The following is a 17437-nucleotide window of genomic DNA, read 5'->3' as shown; positions in this document are numbered from 1 at the left end:
AATGGGAAAGTAATCTGCTTTGAAAGTTGATGAACTTTTAACCTCACGTTTGAGAAAATGGCCCTTGAATGTTTTGGTAAACCTACTGCAGAGCTCTTCTTTGTCTACACTAATTCAGCATTGTTCACACCATCTTAGGCCTTAGCCCCGCCCATCCCTTTAAGGATTCGCATGTGAGGCCATGTACTATAAAACCAAAGATTTCAAGACTAAAGGCTGGTTTATACTACGGGTGTATTCGTAAATTCAATATGGAGTACCAGATGCGCCCTGCGCGTTTGTAAACTCAGAATGTTGTCAGATTGAATTTACGAACAGACAGAGCATTTCGCTCTCTGAGCATTCAGAGAATACACTGGACGAATCTGGCCGAGGAGTAGGGTTGATCCGAGCGTTCTGACCTAACAACAGCAGTCAAGCTGCTAAGTTAACTGGATAATGTTGGCTAGCTTGCTAGCTACTTCCAGACACATGAGAGAACAGCTCACTCTGACTAGTTTACTCGCCCTAGTAGAGCTGGTTAGGCTGTTTTTATGTTATACAGACCGTTGGTGACTGTAACTGTGCTGCTGGCAACAATTGAATTATGTTATTTTGCCAAAGTTTACTGACACTGGCCCAAATCAACGGGTGTTCAGCGTTCGTAAATCCGTCAGTTATTCTGCGCTCTGGCACACTCAGACGAGAGTGCTCTGAAGTTCGAGTAGATAGCCAGAGCGAATTTACCAGCTACGTGTAGTTGTCGCAGTGACATAATGAACATTCTATTGAAATGGTTACTTGCACAGTGGAGACTTTTGTTAGACATGTAGTGTAGGTGAAAAATGCATGACTATGGTTAATTTTCCAGTATCCAGACTATTGTCCGAGGAGTATCAGGCCCGAAAACATAGTTTTAATTCAAGACATGTGTAAGAAGAATAAAGTCTGAGCTCAGGTGAATGGACAGTGGATGACGCTAGGCCAATTGTGCACGGACATTCTGGTCGCGGCCGGCTTGCGACAGAGCCTGGGCGTGAACCCAGGGTCTCTGGTGGCACAGGGCACTGCATCACAAGACCACTGCGCCACCCGGGAGGCCCCGAAGTTGGAAGTTTACATACACCTTAGCCAAATACATTTAAACTCAGAGTAACAATTCCCTGTCTTAGGTCAGTTAGGTTCACCACTATATATGAAGAATGTGAAATGTCAGAATAATAGTAGAGGGAATGATTTATTTCAGCTTATATTTCTGTCATTACATTCCCAGTGGGTCAGAAGTTTACATACACTCAATTCGTATTTGATAGATATTGCCTTTAAATTGTTTAACTTGGGTCAAATGTTTCGGGTAGCCTTCCACTAGCTTCCCACAATAAATTGGGTGAATTTTAGCCTATTCCTTAAGACAGAGCTGGTGTAACTGAGTCAGGTTTGTAGGCATCCATGCTCGCACACGTTTTTTCAGTTCTGCCAACAAACTTTCTATAGGATTGAGGTCAGGGCATTGTGGTGGTCACTCCAATACCGTGCCTTTGTTGTCCTTAAGCCATTTTGCCACAACTTTGGAAGTATGCTTAGGGTCATTGTCCATTTGGAAGACACATTTGCTACCAAGCTTTACCTTCCTGACTGACGTCTTGAGATGTTTCTTCAATACATCCACATACTTTTACTTCCTTATCATGCCATCTATTTTGTAAGGAGCGCCAGTCTTTCCTGCAGAAAGCAACCCCACAACATGATGCTGCCACCCCTGTGCTTCACGGTTGGGAAGGTATTCTACGGCTTGCAAGACTCCCCCTTTTTCCTCCAAACATAACGATGGTCATTATGGCCTAACAGTTCTATTTTTGTTTCATCAGACCAAAGGACATTTCTCCAAAAAGTTCAATCTTTGTCCACATGTGCAGTTGCAAACTGTAGTCTGGCTTTTTATGGCAGTTTTGGAGCAGTGGCTTCTTCCTTGCTGAGCGGCCTTTCAGGTTATGTCGATATAGGACTTGTTTTACTTTGGATATAGATACTTTTGTACCGGTTTCCTCCAGCATCTTCACAAGGTCCTATGCTGTTCTTCTGCGATTGATTTTCACTTTTCGCACCAAAGGACGTTAATCTCTAGGAGACAGAACGCATCTCCTTCCTGAGCGGTAGGTCCCATGGTGTTTATACTTACGTACTATTGTTTGTACAGATGAACATTGTAGCTTCAGGCATTTGGAAATTGCTCCCAAGGATGAAACAGACTTGTGGAGGTCTACAACTGTTTCTTTTGATTTTCCCATGATGTCAAGCAAAGAGGCACTGAGTTTGAAGGTAGGTCTTGAAATACATCCACAGGTACACCTCCAATTGACTCAAATTATGTCAATTAGCCTATCAGAAGCTTCTAAAGCTATGACATAATTTTCTGGAATTTTCCAAGCTATTTAAAGGCACAGTCAATTTAGTGTATGTAAACTTCTGACCCATTGACATTTTGATACAGTGAATTATTTGATAAATAATCTGTCTCTAAACAAATGTTGGAAAAATGACTTATGTCAGTCACAAAGTAGATGTCCTAACCGACTTCCCAAAACTATAGTTTGTTAACAAGGCATTTGTGGAGTGGTTGAAATTGAGTTTGAATGACTCCAACCTAAGTGTATGTAAACTTCCGACTTCAACTGTATGTGCTTGTAGTTCGTCCACTTTATTATCCAGCCATTGTACGTTGGCCAATAGTACCGATGGCAAAGGCAGATTAGCCACTCGTCGACCAGATCCTCACAAAGCACACCGATCTCCTTCCACGATACCTCCGTCTCTTTCTCTCTGCGAATGACGTGGATGAGGGCCTGTTCCGGTGTCTGGAGTAAATCCCTCTTGTCCGCCTCATTAAAGAAAAATGATTTGTCCTCTTCAAGGTGAGTAATCGCTGTTCTGATGTCCAGAAGCTCTTTTCCGGCATAGGAGATGGTAGCAGCAACATTATGTACAAGATCATTTACAAACAATGTGAAAAAAACTAAAAAATAGCACGGTTAAGAGCCCATAAAATGGCAGCCATCCCCTCTGGCGCCATTCCGAGTGGCGCAGGAGGGATGGCTGGCTAGAGGGAAGGTTCCTGACTTTTTCCATGGCTAAACCAACTAGGCTAGTAATTTAACAATTTTATTAGTATTTACAGATGGCATAAAAGTTGGTTTTTAAGGCACATAAAAGTTCCAGAAGGCATTTCTGCAACAAAAAAAAGCATTTTGATAAAAATTCAAAAATGTACGCTCAAATGGCTCTCCTGTGAAGTAGTGATGCGAGACATACACCTAGTTTCCTGAAACGAGGCACATATCATACTAGTTCCGGATTTACATTTACTATGTTACTTCTAGCCTAAGAGACCAGGCTGTCAGAAAAGGTCTGCAACTTGAGACAGTATTTGTCACACTGAAAAAGAAGACGAGGGGGAGCACAGTGAGAGAAAACACACCATGGGAGAGAAGGGAAAATTGTGAAGAGAGGGAAGAAGCTGAGGGAGAGCACAGCTCCAGATCTAGTTGGCAGACTTGGTGGGCCGATAACATCTTTAATATTTGATAACAAGGTTCCAGCTATCGCAGACACCTCCACCAGTAAGAGGAAGAAATATATGGCTGAGCACGGCAGATGGGAAGGATCTCAAATCAAATATATTCTAAAGTGATCTCACACTCTCTGTCTTCCATTTTCCACTTGCCCCACCCAACCCTCTCCTGATGTTAGGGGACACAACAGCAACAGGAGGAAGTGAAGTGGCATAGCACCTATCACCAGAGTGATATAAATATCAACGCTTAATCTTATCACAACCAACACTGTGTTGTTGTCTCAGGTTAGGCAACAAAAATGGCGAGACATACACTAGATAGAAACATGAAGCCTTCAAAAAGTCGTGAACAAGGAAAAGGAAAGCAGGGAGGGAATTGTATTGCAGATAGATTACTAGGCTGACAAATGATTAGGGAGAATTTATGTGGCTTTTGAGTATGTTAATCTACTATCGTTGGCTCTGTTGATTTACAGAGAATGGAACAGACTTTCTTTTTTTATTACATTCCACGCTTTAAACAATATTTTATTTTACAGACAAACATTGAGAATGTGTGCTATAAAACAGCTCTCTTTCCTCCTACATTCAAGGATCATGATTAAATCAACAGCCCCTGAGAATATGTAATTGTCATAAAGTTACTGGGATTTGTTTTTGTCTTTAATCCATTCATTACAAATATCTATTTTTAATCAACTACAGTGTTGTGATAGCAGCATCGAAGGGAAAGTAAAATCTAGGAATGCCTTGAAAGATTTAAGGCAGTGATATTTTAAGACTTCATAGGTTTATAATACGGTCAATTTGCTGTGCATTGGGTTTACTGGCATGATAGGCATGACCCAGGAACATTATTCTCTCAATCCATTCTTCAAGAGTAGACCCTGACTCTCTGGCGACAGAGCAAATCTGATGACCTATCACTTCAAATCCAAAGAGATTCCATCCAGCTTGCTGCAGAGCTCCTGTAACCAAAGTCAGTTAATATTTAAAGTGACACGGGTTGCAGCTAACATGCTTTACAGCTAAGAGCTCCTTGGTGAATACAGATAGTGAGAGAGGCGTGCTGGGTCAGATCGAGTCATGTTCAACTCCACTCCGCTTGACTCTCTCCAGCATTGTTTGTAGTTTATTTATCCGTTTTCATCGGCATGACTGCTGATGTTACTGCAGAAAGGGGCCATCATTATTTTTTGCAGAGAAGGGACTCAAAAGCGGAAGCACTGTTTTAGTGTTTCATTTGAGATGTATTTCTTCACTGCTGCTACACTATACTTGTCATGGTCAGACATAAGGTTCATGTACCGATCAGTTCATTAATTTTTTTTTTTTGCCAAAACCTAGAAGATTGATTATTCTGGATATTGTCATTCATGTACCGATCAGTTCATGAATTATTTTTTTTTGCCAAAAACTAGAAGATTGATTATTCTGGATTCTGTCATTTTGAGATGGATGATCGCAGCCTACAGTTGAAACAGTTTCTTAACAGGTTGTTGCTGCAACCAGTCATTCAGACTCATCCTCCTCATATGCCCATTATTCCTTCCTTCTCCTAAGTGATGCCTCTCCTCGGTAGCCCTGGTGTGATGCTAACTCACACATGAGCCATCACTGGGCTCCTTAAGAAGCTGTGAAGCAGCATGCACCAAGACAGAGGGCAGAGAGGAGGACACAGTTAGAATTAGAAGGAAGAGGAGTGTTGCAAAGCCAATTAAGACACATCAAAAATAGGCCAGAGGAATGCTGTTCACCCCTGGTGTTTCTGCTATAGGAAACTGCCATGGCCACATTAATGGTTGTTAATGACGAACTGTTCTGCTAAAGAGAGCATTGATGTGAGAGCTGGTTTGAGGGTGGTGTGATTGGCTTGCAATCCTCTCACGTAGTGATATATTTACTGAGATGACTTTGCGTTTGTCAGATATTGTCAAAGTCATTTTTCACCTGGCCCCCTACCCACCCACACGCTTTGACACCTTTGTGTGTTGTGTTGTGTGCGTCGAGCTTAAATACCCCTCATTGTCAGGCCATACAGTGATAATTCCACAGTGTCATCCTACCTTTGGCTCATGTTTGTACAAAGCTGGACTATTATTTACACTTGAAGGTCAGATCCTGCAGAACCGCATGGAAGTTAATTAAGTCGAAGGGAATGACAGTTCTCAAAACATCACACACTACTCACCTTAATTGCATTTTGACAGCTCCGCAGAGTTTGCAGAAAATATAAATGTAATTTGTGGCCCGGTCGCGCCAATCCGGAGACCAATAGAAAGCGCCCAGGTACCCACAGTGGCTGCCAATCAATTTGGGTCTGAGTGGGTAATGACCTGCCACTGATTGAGTGAAGTTGTGTTGTGTATTCCAATGGCTGATGTACAGTTAGCAGAGACAGTCTCAGTAGGTTAAACTGTAACAAGCCTGGCCACAGAGAAACCAGTTAGGGCCTTTTAGCACTAACCTAGCCTACATTTACCAAGAGAGCAATGATATTAAACTGAGCTAGCTTTGCATGTGATTAACAAGGTCTCCCTGTGGCGTACAGTATCTCACTGTTGGAGAACAGTGAAGTTAACACACACAGTCCTGGATGATCAGGCTTAGCTATTGGCTGGTTACCCTTATGCTGTATATGTGTCTGAATAACTAACACCTTCACTAGGCCTTAAATAAAGCCTTATACGGATTGCATTAACATCATACATGAAGTCAATGGAATCAGAATGAGCCTGTTCGATTCTAGCCACTACTATGTATAACTGACACAGTGGAAAAATTTAAGCATGCTGCGTAACGACTGAAAGTAGCAGTGAAGTGATGCCACTGCGAGGGATTTACCTGGTACTCATTGGGCCAGAAGGTGCTGACAGCCAGCTCCACTTGGTGCCACTGTCGTCCGTGGGACCCTGACGTGTTCCATACTGGGCTACCCAGCGGGCCGCCGTTGACCCGAACGTACGCCCGCAGTGCCCCTGGACTGTGGCCATCGCGGCTGTACAGGAAGTAGCTGAACTGGACGCAGTGTGTGTCGTTTTCACTCAGCGTCTGCAGCAGGAGCTGGGCACGATGCCCTGCAGCATGCTGGGAAGAGTTCACCAGCATATAGGAACCTGGAGGGATGAGACAGAAACAAGGGTAATGTCACACAAGGGTCAGAGATAATGCATGCTGTAATGCCATGACCCCGACCTCAGCGACAAGAAGAAAAAAAATGTTTTTGCATTTGTGTTCGCCATTGGTGGGTACATGAACTGATTAACCTGACTCATCCTTCAGGTTCCCTTTGGGTTATGATAAAGTGTTTTGAAATGTAATTGTAAGCCATGTAAGTTATCCTGAATGTGTTTATAAGTACTGTGTCATTCATTTCGGCCAAATAATATAACTAGAGTAAATAAATAATGTAACCAATTTTTAGAAAGGAATCATTCACATTTCTGCTAATGATAGAACAGAAGCACTAAAGATCTCAATGACATATCCCTCCTAATCTGAGTAACCTCTCTTCAGATGCTAGCCTCATTGACAACGTTTACATGCCCACCAATATCCAATTATTATTTGAGATACTCAAGTATTCTGTTTTTGAGTTGACACATTAAAACATCATATCCTGTTAACAATAACCTGAAAAAGCATATATCACGGTTATGAGAAACCTGGATAAGATGCCTGGGATATGCTGATCTTAGACAGGATACTGCTGCTTTTAAACATCTTGTCCCATTTACTGTTGTTTTTTGCAGGCTAAGTTTTGCATATAATGGGTATTGTATCATCTAATTGTCAAACAAACTGAAAACTTGTATGGTTGAGAATGATGAGGCAAAAGGAATGGCAAATAAGTCTGGCTGCACAACTGATTGGCAAACTTATTTCTAATTGAGAAATCATGTGACTAAACTGAATAAAAAGAAGAAACTACTCTATGAAACTAAGATAAATTAAATAGGAATTATTGTAAAAAGCTTTGGAGCACCTTTAATGAAATTCTGGGGAAAAAGGCAAACTCAGCTCCATCATTCATTGAAACAGACTGCTCATTCATCACAAAACCAACTGATACTGCGTGGTTGGAACTAGAAGCACAAGCATTTCGCTACACTCGCATTAGCATCTGCTAACCATGTGCATGTGACAAATAAAATTGGAATTTGAAAGTACTTTAATGATTTTTTCATAGGCAAGATTAGCAAATTTAGGCATAACATGCCAGCAACAAATGTTGACACTACACATATAAATTGAACAAATTATAAAAGACAAGCATTGTAATTTTAAATTCTATAAAGTGAGTGTGGAAGAGGTGAAAAAACTATTGTTGTCTATCAACAATGACAAGCCACCGGGGTCTGACAACATGGATGGAAAAAACTAAAATGACTGCAACTATAACAGAGAGTTGCAGTTAGTTTCAGAGTGGGTGGCAAGGAATAAGTTAGTCATAAATATTTCTAAAATGAAAAGTATTGGGACAAATCATTCACTAAACTCTAAACCTTGACTAAATATTGTAATAAATTATGTAGAAATTGAGCAAGTTGAGGTGAACTGTCATGGTCAAAACATATTGATACAACAGTAGCTAAGATGGGGAGAAGTATGTCTATGACAAGGCACTGCTCTACCTTCTTGACATCACTGTCAACAATGCAGGTCCTACAGACCGTAGTTTTGTCACAACCCAGACTACTGTTCAGTCGTGTGGTCAGGTGCCACAAAAAAAGGACTTGTGAAAATTGCAATTGGTTCAGAACAGGGCAGCACAGCTGGCCCTTGGATGTACACAGAGAGCTAATATTAATGATATGCATGTCAATCTGATAAGATAATTATGTTCTCCAGGTACATCACCCAATTTAATTATATTACTCTCAGTCTGCAAACCAGAATTTGTAAGATCCTGGTCGAATGAAACAGACAGCTAAAATAGTCAAAAAGGTTTATTCACGGAACGTTCTAAAGTCAAGAGTACACACAAACAGACGCACATACACACATACCCACACACACATGCACACAAACAGACGCACACACATGTCCAGCTACGCACACACTGTCTTTCTCACTACCCAGCCGACAGAGATAGTGACCTTGTCCTTGAGACGTACTCCCCATTCTCTCCCAAATCTCTAGTCAGGTCGACACCAAGCTCAGACAGTCTGTGTTTAAAATACCATAAAGACATATTGTTTTACCCTAATTCTGACTAGGACTACACATTTATTGATTATGATTTTATACATTCTAATCAATTCCATACAATTATATGTTTCAGGGCGGAATATTCTAATCATTCAATTAACAGACAATTCTCACCTATCACAATCTCTCCTGGCTCAAAGCGGTTGGGAGATTGACTTTATCACTTCTTGTATTTATGAGAGGTATTGACATGGTGAATGCACTGAGCTGTCTGTTTGAACAACTGGCGCACAGCTCAGACACCCATGCATACCCCACAAGACATGCCACCATTGGTCTCTTCACAGTCCCCATGTCGAGAACCGACTATGGAAGATGCACAGTACTAAATAGAGCCATGACTACATGTAACTCTATTCCACATCAAGTAACTCATGCAAGCAGTAAAATTAGATTTAAAAAACAGATAAAAAAAAACACCTTATGGAACAACGGGGACTGTGAAGCAACACGAACATAGGCGCAAACACACACACACAACAGCATACGCACTATACACACATGTACACATGGCTTTTGGACGGTATATATGTGGTAGTGGTGGAGTAGTGTCCTGAGGGCACACAGTCTGAATGTATTGTAATGTTTTTAAAATTGTATAAAACTTCTTTATTTTTGCTGGACCCCAGCAAAAATGCCTTGGCAGCAGCTAATGGGAATCCATAATAAATACAAATCACTTCAAAAAGTAGGCTACCTGCGCAGTTCTATCCACCATAATTACATAATAATGTAATGAACACGAGGGGAGACAGAGAGCTGGTTTCAAGCGCAGGGCGCAGCAGGTGTTTATTGCAAAAGACAACAGGAGGAGGCAGGTAGCTGGGTCCAGGGGCAGGCAGTAGGTCATACACAGGGGGTCCAAAAAGGCAACAGTACAGGCAGGGAAAAGGATAATAACATAGTCCGGGAGATCAGGCAATAGGTAGATAACAGGAAATCCGATAGGCAGGCAGGGAATAGGCAAAAGGCGTCGTTAGTGAGCAGGCAAAAACTACCATACACGGGAGAAGTAAATCACGGGTAAAAACAGAGCTCCGAAAGACGTGTGTCACAAAACAAACAATACCTCACAGTGATGGGGTGGAAAGAACTGAACTAAATAGTGTGTGATAATGACATACAGGTGTGTGAACAGGTGATTCGAATTCAGGTGATTGGGATCTGGAGAGTGAGCTGCGTTCAGGGGATCTACGTGTTTGATAGGCTGGAAAGTGAGTTGCGTTCAGGGGATATATGTGTTTGAGGGTGTGTGTTGGAAGTAGACGTTACAAATAATTTATTTTGCTGATACTCCATACTGGACCGTATAGCCTACTGGCTACTTTCACCCAAAATTTAGACAACTTTCTGCTTATAATTTCCGACATTTAGTAAGCCATATTATAATTGACGACATTTGGTAGGCCATTTGTTTGTCAACTATAGTTAGATACATGCAGCTTCCTTGTGTCATAATTATTGTTGTCCCAGAATTCTAAATGCAGTAGAGCTCACCAGAATAATGCCTTACATTGTTGATAGAATGAATAATAATCTATAGTAATCTATTTAAGATCTCTAAATTATTTAAAAAATGTAGGGACCTTGGAGAAAACGCAATAACTACAAAACAGTGGATATTGGTCCTGTGCAAAATGTCCAAATATCATTAGTTTGACCAGTTTTAAGGAAAGAAAGGCTGAGAAAACAATTGAACAGGAATATGATAAGACTTCAGTTTGTCTTAGGTGCATATTTTATGTGGTTAAAATACTTGCATGAATGTGTCAATGATAAGATATTACACACAAATTCACATTTTCTCAAGAGATGCTCAAAGAAAGAAATCATATTTCTGTTCCCAACACAAAATTAACATTTGTTGTATCATTTTACTGCAATAAATGCATAATTCTGCAGGAGTTAATATTATATTATGCTACATGTGAAAGAATATGGGCCTACAGTCAGTGTCCATATTTCAGTTCCCATATGAACATAAATTAGGAATATTCTGTTTATTCATGCTGGTTATAGGGATACTCGTGAGCGGGATACGAAAGGTGCATGTAGACAGCTTATCCCGAATAAGACCTTAAGTGGGATATAAGCTACTATCCGGCATGTAAACGTAGTTTTCTTGGCTTGAGTAAACAGTTTGAGTGGGCTTTAAAATACAAGTTCACAGGGGGAGATGCCAGTGGCAAGCCTTTTTCAATGGGGAAGAGATAGAGGGAGGGGGGAAACATTTCTTGATTTTCTAAATACAGTAGTATATCGCACAAGGTTGAAAAGTAATGTTTCACCAAGAGAAAGTGAGGAGAAAGTTAGGTGTTTTTAAAGAATATGGATGTGCAAACACACTGATGCACGCACACACACACACACAGACAGGCATTTAATCAGCCTGCTATGGCCATTAGAAATAAAGGGACGACTAGTCTAGCAGTCTAGATATTTACAGCAGCAAGGTGAGGCTGAGGTTGGTGAGGATAATTACTGATGAAACATGAGTCCACTAAGACCCAGAACTCAAACCCCAAAGCCCCTTGTAATTAGGACAACACAACCTCCTCCCCCCTCACCTAGCATCTGTCCTCCATCAAGTCTGTCCCCATAAACGTGATTACAACAACAATGCCAGGAGACCTTCCTGTTTACCAACATAATCAAGGTTGTTGTCTTTGTTCTCGAAGGTCTCTGTTTTTCCATTCAGAATTGTATTGGACTCTGCGAGCTACCAAACAGAATTTGCAGCCTTGGCGGAGCTAGGCCTTACAGAGAAGTCGACTCTTATCTCTTATTAAGGCAAAGAGAATGTGAATGTTAATCGTAGACAGCCAAAGAGAGAATTGTTTAACTAATGTCTTCATGAAAGGCAAATAATATTAACAAATAGTCTGCAATGAAGTGAGGTGAATCTGACACAAAATTCCACGCAAGAAGCTATTACTTTCGAAGCCACCTTTATTTGAGCCATGAGCTTACGACAACAGTCAAAGTTTTGGTGGGATATGAGTAGAGTCCTTATTGCCCCAATTCAGACTACTGTGTACCGCAATAAACCATTTTCTGCATTATTCAAGTTCACATCTTACTCTTAGACAGTCTGCCTTACAGCCAAATCAAATCCAATGTTATTTGTTACATGCGCCGAATACAGTGGAATGCTTACTTACAAGCTCTTAACCAACAATGCAGTTTTAAGAAAATACCAACAACAACAAAAAAGTAAGAGATAAGAATAACACATCATTAAAGAGCAGCAATAAATCACAATAGTGGGGTTACATTCAGAATTGTATTGGACTCTGCGAGCTACCAAACAGAATTTGCAGCCTTGGCGGAGCTAGGCCTTACAGAGAAGTCGACTCTTATCTCTTATTAAGGCAAAGAGAATGTGAATGTTAATCGTAGACAGCCAAAGAGAGAATTGTTTAACTAATGTCTTCATGAAAGGCAAATAATATTAACAAATAGTCTGCAATGAAGTGAGGTGAATCTGACACAAAATTCCACGCAAGAAGCTATTACTTTCGAAGCCACCTTTATTTGAGCCATGAGCTTACGACAACAGTCAAAGTTTTGGTGGGATATGAGTAGAGTCCTTATTGCCCCAATTCAGACTACTGTGTACCGCAATAAACCATTTTCTGCATTATTCAAGTTCACATCTTACTCTTAGACAGTCTGCCTTACAGCCAAATCAAATCCAATGTTATTTGTTACATGCGCCGAATACAGTGGAATGCTTACTTACAAGCTCTTAACCAACAATGCAGTTTTAAGAAAATACCAACAACAACAAAAAAGTAAGAGATAAGAATAACACATCATTAAAGAGCAGCAATAAATCACAATAGTGGGGTTACATACAGGGGGTACCGGTACAGAGTCAACGTCAATGGGCAGGGGCACCGGTGTCGAGGTAATTGAGGGGGGTCGTCAATGCAAATAGTCTGGGTAGCCATTTCATTAACTGTTCAGGAGACTTATGGCGTGGGGGTCGAAGCATCTTGGATCTAGACTTGGTGCTCCAAGCTGACCAAGACACTTGCCAGTTGGTCAGCGTATGCTTGGAGTACACGTCCTGGTAATCCGTCTGGCCCTGTGGCTTTGTGAATTTGGACCTGTTTGAAGGTATTACTCACATCGGCTGCGGAGCGCGTGATCATACAGTAGTAATGGAACAGCTGATGCTCTCATGCATGTTTCAGTGCTACTTGCCTCGAAGCAAGAATAGAAGCAATTTAGCTTGTCTGGTAGGCTTGTGTCACTGGGCAGCTCTAGGCTGCGTTTCCCTTTGTAGTCTGTAATAGTTTGCAAGCGCTGCCACATCCGACGAGCACCGGAGCCGGTGTAGTAGGATATAATCTTAGTCCTGTATTGACATTATGCCTGTTTAATGCTTCATCAGAGGGCATAGCGGAATTTATTATAAGCTTCTGGTTTTGTGTCTCGCTCCTTGAAAGCGGAAGTTCTACCCTTTAGCTCAGTGTGAATGTTGTCTGTAATCTATGGCTTCTTATTGATAAAGCCAGTGACTGATGTGGTGTACTCCTCAATGCCATCGGAAGAATCCCAGAACATATTCCAGTCTGTGCTAGCAAAGCACTCCTGCTTTAATTTTTGCTTGTATGCAGGAATCAGGAGGATAGAATTATGGTCAGATTTTCCAAATGGAGGGCGAGGGAGAGCTTTGTACGAATGTCTGTGTGTGAAGTAAAGGTGGTGTAGAATTTATTTTCCTCTGGTTGCACCTCTGGTCCCCGGCACTAGGAGCACCGCCTCTGGATGGGCATTTTCCTGTTTGCTTATGGCGGTATACAGCTCATTGAGCTCAGTTTTAGTTCCAGCATCGGTCTGTGATGGAAGGTCGACAGCTACGAAAAATACAGATGAAAACTCTCTAGGTAGATAGTGTGGTCTACAGCTTATCATCTATACATATGGGTGGATGTCTGTTGTTCTCCAAACACAGTTTCTTCAGTTTTTTAACCTACGCTGCTAAAAAATAAGACATCAAAACTTAAGGAACACTTCAGTGAGTGTGGGTTTTTCCTTTCTTCCAGTATTTGTATTTGTTTTTATTAAGGATCCCCAAGGCAGACAGCCAAAGAGAGATATTGTATTGTTTATACTGCTTGCATCAGTAACCTGATATTGAATAGAGTTCCATGTAGCCATGGCTCTAGTATGTAGTACTGTGTACCACCCATAGTCTGTTCTTTACTTGGGATTGTGAAGAGACCTTTGGTGGCATGTCTTGTGAGGTATGCATGGGTGTCAGAGTTGTATGCTTGTACCTTAAACAGACACCTTGTGCATCCAGCACATCAACACTTCTTACAAAAACAAGTAGTGATGAAGTCAATCTCTCCTCCACTTTGAGCCATGAGAGGTTTACATGCATATTATTGATATTTATAAACTGGGTGGTTCGAGCCCTGAATGCTGATTGGCTATCAGCCGTGGTATTTCAGACCGTAAAAACATTTATTTTTACTGCTCTAATTACTTTGGTAACCAGTTTATAATAGCAATAAGACACCTCATGGGTTTGTGGTATACGGCCTATATACCACAGCTAAGGGCTGTATGCGTGCAATCCGCGTTGGGATGGACGGTGGGAGGGAGAAAGACAGAGAGAGTATGGGAGAGGGGACAGAAAGAGGGAGGGCAGCGAGGGAAGAGAGGATAGTTACACACGTGACTCTCAGACATATACCACACCTCCTCGTGCCTTATTGCTAAAAATATGCCCCACAAAGAGAGACATCTTTTGTAAGCCCTCTCCAGTAACTCAGTGAATATGAAGTGTATTACAAAACCTGATTGAGTGATACTATACTACATTTTTCCACTGCATTACAAAAGAAGAAAAAACATACAGTCCAGTTACTTCTTGACATGCAGATGGGAGAAACCACTGGCCAATGGCCAGTAATCTTTCTTCCCTTGGTTTAGTTTCCAAAAAATATCTATTATAAAAAGTGACAGATATGGCCCCCCCTTGGCCACCTATGTTAGAGGGGTAGAGAGGGGTGGTGTGGCCACATATCTAATGTCACGTATACTCCCTCTCCGGCCTCTAGGTCATCAGGCTGCCGATTATCCCCCACACCGGTCACCATTGTCAAGCGCACCAGCGCCTCATGACACTCACCTGGACTGCATCACCTCCTTGACTATCTTCCCTATATCTGTCACTCCACCTGGTTCTTTCCTCAGGTGTTGTTGACTCTGTTTAATGACGGTGCTTTGTTTGTCTTTCATGTTTATTGTTTAGTTTATTTATTAAAACACTCACTTCCTGTACTTGCTTCCCGACTCTCAGCGTACTCGTTACATCTAAAGGCCCGAGAGTGGTCTAGTACAACCAAAATCTCCTCCTCTCCTTTCTGTTGTCTCTGCAAGTTAATGTTATGTAGGGACACGTATTGTTCTCCATTTTATATGGTTGCCTTTGACCCATCCTTGACAATGGGGAGGTGTTGAATATGCAATGAGAGAGTTGGAGGTATCAAATATGCAAAGACAAATGTATGCGATACAATGAAATTCAGTTCAACTTAATTCAGCAAAAAAAAAATAATAACCTTTTGACACCACTATAACAGGCTCATTCAATCAAACTCTCAACAAACCTTCTACAAACACTCAAACAGTTAACTGTTGTCCCGGATGCTGTCATATTTAATAAATCCTCTTAAAAGGAGTCTCGAAACATATGAGTTGGACGACGCAAGGTTAAACTTTTAGTCAATTTGTCACTGTGTCATCTCTGACTGTGGTGAGATATTTTGGGAGGTGGTGGGCGAGCCCATCTCTCAGCCATAGTGCTTTGCCTGACACTCTCCACCGTGCCCGTCTGTTTCAGGGGGGACATGAAAGTGAATGCACAGCTTGCCGGCAGGACTACAAGTACAAGAACAGCAAGATTGAGAGAATGGAGAAATAATGATGGAAGGGAGGAATGTGCAGTCCACTGTCTCAACTGATGCACAATGTTCCTTGATTCTCATTGAGTTAAAGCACTGGCAACATGTGCTGCATGTGTAGCTCATTCAGAAAGGTTGATGGACACGGACATACAACAAGTACTGACCTCGCTTCAAGATGTTGCAAAGGTCTAAGGATTGAACCCTGAAGCATTCCCGTTTTCTAAAGTTGTCATATTTCACAGTCCCCCCGACTGTGAAATATGACAACTTTAGAAAACGGGAATGCTTCAGTGATGGACATGCTGTTCAAATCTAACCTTGAGCTCTATCCATTTACTTTGAAATCCTATCACACGGCGTGAAGAATTTCTTTAGAAGTAGCGAGTTACTTGGAACTCTTGACAGGGTGATGGCGCAGACAGAGATGGTCGCCTCACTTCAGGTCCTTAGGAAACTATGCAGTAATTTGTTTTTATGTATTGTTTCTTACATTGTTAGCCCAGAAAATCTCAAGTGTTAATACATACAGCCGGGAAGAACTATTGGAAATAAAAGTGACGTCAACGTACCAAAATTACGACTAGGAATACGACTTTCCCGAAGTGGATCCTTTGTTCGGACCTCCACCCTGGACATGGGATCTTATCCCAGAGGCCAACCCAAAACAACGCAGTCGCCGCAGGATTTTGACGCAGTTTCTTAACGCATCGCGGTAAGAAGAAGGGTGGGGGTGTATGCCTTATGATTAAAGACTCATGGTGTAATCATAACAACATACAGGAACTCAAATAATTTTGTTCACCTGACCTAGAATTCCTTACAATCAAATAACCGACCGCATTATATTTAAAGATAATTATTTTTGATTATAGTCACAGCTGTGTATACCCCCAAAGCAGATACCTCGACAGCCCTGAAAGAACTTCACGGGACTCTATGTAAACTGGAAACCATATATCCTGAGGCTGCATTTATTGTAGCTGGGGATTTCAACGAAGCTTATCTGAGAACAATGCTTCCTAAATTCTACCAGCACATCGAATGCGTGACACGAGCTGGTAACATTCTGGACCATTGCAAATCAAACTTCCGCGATGCATACAAAGCCCTGCCCCTCCCTCCCTTCGGCAAATCTGACCATGACTCAATTTTGTTGCTCCCAGCCTATAGACAGAAACTAAAACAGGAAACACCCATGCTCAGGTCTATCCAACGCTGGTCTAACCAATTGGATTCATCACTTCAAGATTGCTTCAATCACGTGGACTGGGATATGTTCCGGGTAGCCTCAGACAATAACATTGATGCATACGCTGTCTAACTCTGACCGAGTTTATTAGCAAGTATGTCAGTGATGTTGTACCCACTGTGAGTATTAAAATCTTCCCTAACCAGAAACCGTGGATTGATGGCAGCATTCACACAAAACTGATAGCATGAACTACCGCTTTTAATCATGGCAAGGCGACTGGAAACATGACCAAATACAAACAGTGTAGCTATTCCCTCCACCAGGCAATCAAACAGCAAAGCATCAGTATAGAGACAAAGTAGAGTCACAATTCAATGGCTCAAACACGAGACGAATGTGGCAGGGTCTACAGTCAATCACAGATTACAAAAAGAAAACCAGCTCTGTCGCGGACATCAACGTCTTTCTCCCAGACAAATTAAACAACTTCTTTGCCCAATTTGAGAACAATACAATGCCACAGACACGGCCAGCTACCAAAGCCTATGGGCTCCCCTT

General features: G+C 41.6%; 1 protein-coding gene across 3 annotated transcripts in view; it reads right to left on the bottom strand.

Annotated features, from left to right (window-relative positions):
• LOC139395256 (protein tyrosine phosphatase receptor type Ub) overlaps nt 1-17437 on the bottom strand; it is a 343039-nt gene that overhangs the window by 178944 nt on the left and 146658 nt on the right. For all 3 annotated transcript variants that reach the window (XM_071142903.1, XM_071142905.1, XM_071142902.1), the window contains exon 3: nt 6395-6666. In XM_071142903.1, coding sequence (XP_070999004.1) covers nt 6395-6666 — 272 coding nt within the window. The remainder of the gene's footprint in view (nt 1-6394; nt 6667-17437) is intronic.

This window comes from Oncorhynchus clarkii, chromosome 3 (genome assembly GCF_045791955.1).
Source record: "Oncorhynchus clarkii lewisi isolate Uvic-CL-2024 chromosome 3, UVic_Ocla_1.0, whole genome shotgun sequence".
Taxonomy (NCBI): domain Eukaryota; kingdom Metazoa; phylum Chordata; class Actinopteri; order Salmoniformes; family Salmonidae; genus Oncorhynchus; species Oncorhynchus clarkii.
Note: the sequence above shows the minus strand (reverse complement) of the source record. Positions and strands in the feature narration are given on the sequence as shown.